At 35.8% G+C, this 3,923-nt stretch overlaps 1 protein-coding gene across 1 annotated transcript in view; it reads left to right on the forward strand.

Moving 5' to 3' along the window:
* Window positions 1–2,697, forward strand: part of SLC17A6 (solute carrier family 17 (vesicular glutamate transporter), member 6) — a gene marked incomplete at its 5' end in the record, with an annotated part of 9,016 nt that extends 6,319 nt beyond the window's left edge. Inside the window, 2 exons of the mRNA XM_009869113.1 lie at window positions 954–1,081; window positions 1,429–2,697. Coding sequence (XP_009867415.1) covers window positions 954–1,081; window positions 1,429–1,761 — 461 coding nt within the window. The remainder of the gene's footprint in view (window positions 1–953; window positions 1,082–1,428) is intronic.
* Window positions 2,698–3,923: the final 1,226 nt, after the last annotated feature.

Raw genomic sequence — 3,923 nt, forward strand, 5'->3', positions numbered from 1 at the left:
CCCCTTGGCCTTTGCCTTTCCCAAACACAAGTCCTCTGGCCTTCCCTCGTTTTCCCACTGTGATTTTAGTATCCTCTCCCATGCTGGTTCCTTATGTCTAAAACAGGCTCCCTTTTCTTTTGTGCCAAACATCTAAACTCTCCTTAATGAAATCTGTCCTTAATCCCATGTATTCTGTGAGGTATCATGCTTGTTTTGTACAACCTGAAAAATGTATTGCACTTTCTCTAACAATTATCCATGTCACGCTGTGTGCCTTTCCCTTTTATTGTCTTTCTGCATCCAAAGATTTAGATTCTGTTTTTCACTTACTTAGGTGATGATTTTGGGGACAACGTGTTCTGTCACTTCAGAAAAGTGTATATTCTATCTAAATTTATTTAAATAATCACTGCACAGAATTAAGCTGCCAGAAATGCAAGAGAACAATCAAATATTTATAAAAATTATTAATAAATCATTTACAGAAACTGCTTTTGACTCCATTTTTACTCAGGGATGGAAGGGAACTCCCTTCTGCTGATCTGTGTGACAAAAAGACAAATGTTATCAACAGGAAAGGGAAGTGGTATAAGCTGGAAGAAGAAATAACATGCTATTTACAGGATGAATTTGTCATGAATGACACTGAAATATGATCTTTCTCCTTGCCTGAATATCTTCTGGGTTCTCTACTCCACACAGTCACTACTGGGTTGTGTTTTTTTTTGAAAATTACGGTTCTGGGAAGAAAATATATCTGATATCCTTTTATAATATATTTTTTTAAGAAAATTAAAACCCAGAGTCACTATAGGAGTATTTAACCATTATAAATCTTTTAGAGAAAAAGAAATGCAATTAAACAGCCCAGACAATTTTCACAGGAAAATTATCAAGTGGTAGCATTACTTTCCAGAACTGAACCACTGTTCTTCTTGTGGTGTGAATGCTTGCTGACCTTTGTATTGCAGGATTCAATGTCAACCATTTAGACATTGCCCCAAGGTATGCCAGCATCTTAATGGGGATTTCTAATGGAGTCGGGACCTTGTCTGGAATGGTTTGCCCTATAATTGTTGGAGCAATGACAAAGAACAAGGTAAATGGCAACATAGTTTTAAAATCTTCCAGTTTAATGCTATTATTTTCAAGAAAAAGATCTTTCCACAGTACAGCTTGTCAGGCTTTCTGCATTAGAGTCTGGGACCTCCAGGGGATAGCATCTAGGAACTTGCAAATTTGAAGCATGCTTCACTATATGCTCACCAGGTCAAAGCTTTTGTAGGCTAATGAATAGTGATTTTTCAAAGAAGGATGGATATAATTGGAAACTTGACGCTTAAACGTTTTAGCTGTGCTATCAGAACCTCAATCCCTAGTTTAAATCTTTCAGCTCAGAAGAGTTAGGTATGCACTAGTCTGAATTAGCAAATTTCTTCTTTACAGACACGTGAAGAGTGGCAGTATGTCTTCCTCATTGCTGCTTTAGTTCATTATGGAGGTGTTATCTTCTATGGCATATTTGCTTCAGGAGAGAAACAACCCTGGGCAGACCCTGAACAGACCAGTGAAGAGAAATGTGGCTTTATTCATGAGGATGAACTTGCTGAAGAGACAGGGGACATTACTCAGAATTACGTAAATTATGGTACCACCAAGTCTTACGGTGCTACAACCCAGATCAATGGTGGCTGGCCTAACGGCTGGGAGAAAAAAGAGGAATTTGTACAAGAGGAAGTACAAGACTCATACAACTACAAGGAAGGAGATTATTCATAACAAACCTAAATATTGGGTATATTTTGTAGTGTTTGTGATTAAATTCATTGTGATTGTTTGCACACAGAAATAAAATGTGGTATAAACATGTAAACACATATCAAACAGGAAGGTCTTACTGTAAAAAAAATACATCAAAGTGCAATCTGTATGAGTTGTGACATGTCATCACTTTCATTAGGTTATATTTGTTCTATAAACATTAGAGTTTTAAGGGTTTACTGGTCAAACTATAGAGGCAATTAGATACTTACAGTATACAAGAGCTAAAACTCATGACTAAGGATTAAAGCACAACTAAGCAACCAAGCTGGCACATCTAATGCTCTTTTTAGAAAGCCAAAATTACTTGATCATTAAAAATGCACTTATATATTTGTTACACTGTATTGAAAGAGATTGTGTTACGTACACACATTTACTCAGTGCAATGTAGGAATTGTGTGCTTAGTCTAAGACAAGAGCTTTCTCAAAGAAGAAAGGTCAAGTCCTAGGCATTTACAGAGGATTGACTGAGTTCCTGTAACGGTAATTGTATCAAGCCTAAAGAACAAATAGGGTGTACTGTATGTTTGTCGTGATTACATGCTGCAGGCTACTCTGTGATGAATAAAGGAATTATTTAGGAGTTTTATACTTAATGTTTGGGCACAAATTCTTATTTCTATTCTTTACAGAATCTTATGAAATTATAGGCATTGCCATGTTCTTCCCTGCATTTACCAACTAAGAGAAAAACAATATATAACTTTAAGTCTGACTTTTCATGCAGACTGACAAATCCCTTTATCAAAATACAAGCTTTACTATTCTATTCTTTGCAGTATATTCCAACTTTGTACCGGTGTCTTTAGAGAGAGAAAAAAAACCAATATAACCTAGAAAAAGATATAGTCTTTTACAAAATTCCAAAGAGAAATTTACTATGAGGAAGTAACCCTATGAAAAAGGATGTATTTCTTTTGCAGAATATTTTGAAACAAATAGAAGAAACAGAGAATAATTTAACCCTAGTTCTTCCCTTGATAGCTTTCATATTTTTACACATCGTGCCACAGTTGTATACATAGATATAAGTTTATTGAAGATACTGTAATTATAGAAAATGTTGCTATTTTAGAAATCCCTGAAGAAAAAAATGTATTTGTTTTTCGATTAAACCTGATAATAATGGACACTGAATATGAGCAACATATAAACTCACAATAAACCAAAGTGGTAAATAACTAGTGTTGGGTTGAAAGAAACCAACAAGCATCATGCTTGTCTTTCTAGCATAACTCAACAGCGACTGCAACATTAGTGTACCAAGCAATAAGTGCGATGCATTATGAAGTGCATAATCTTCTAGAATATATATTAAACTTCATTTAGCTTGTTGTATATATTTGGGGTTGTTGGGATTAAATCAAACTGAACCAACTAAGTTAGCAACACCAGACCACTTCTTAATACTCTAAAATGACAACAATGATCCATTTCTTAATTCAATCAAATGATTATTATTGTATGTAATAATCCATTATGGATTCTTGGTCTGTTCATTGTATTGTGCTAGTGACTGGAAACCCTGCTACCGCAATATACAACTTGAGGATTGTTTCTTCTCCTTCTTTTTTTTAATGCAAATCATACCTTGACCTTAAGAAAAAAGTATTTTGCTTTGTGCCTCAAAGTGATGTAAAATGTGACCATAGCTTCTGCTGTGTTTAATGAAAAAGATGTGGACTGTGTCACTTTTGTTGCTGCAAAAAGTGTTAATAAAATGCTCTATTTATCCTTTTATATAAAAAAGGACCCTTGTAGTTTCTTGTAATTTTTTTTAGATGTGCTTTAATATAGATGACCAAAATTATAGCACGGCAGAACACAGCACTGCTGTGAACACAGAGGTAAAATCTTATGTCCCAGCTGGGAACTATGCTGAATACCCAACGTCCTGCACTCTCTGCTCTCTCTTCTGCCAGTGCAGAAGTGTGTGATACGAGAGGCACCCAACTCCTCTCACCTCATAAGGATGGCTGGAGTAGGTGTGAAATAGGAAGGAGCAGGAGGATCAGCATGCCAGCCAGTGCAGCGAAACTGGGAAAGACTAATCTGTGTCAGATAAAGAGCTGGTGTGGATGACCATTCTCAAAGCAAATGAATAGCATCAGAGACTG

The sequence above is a fragment of the Apaloderma vittatum genome, unplaced genomic scaffold (assembly GCF_000703405.1).
Source record: "Apaloderma vittatum isolate BGI_N311 unplaced genomic scaffold, ASM70340v1 scaffold6335, whole genome shotgun sequence".
Classification (NCBI taxonomy): Eukaryota; Metazoa; Chordata; class Aves; order Trogoniformes; family Trogonidae; genus Apaloderma; species Apaloderma vittatum.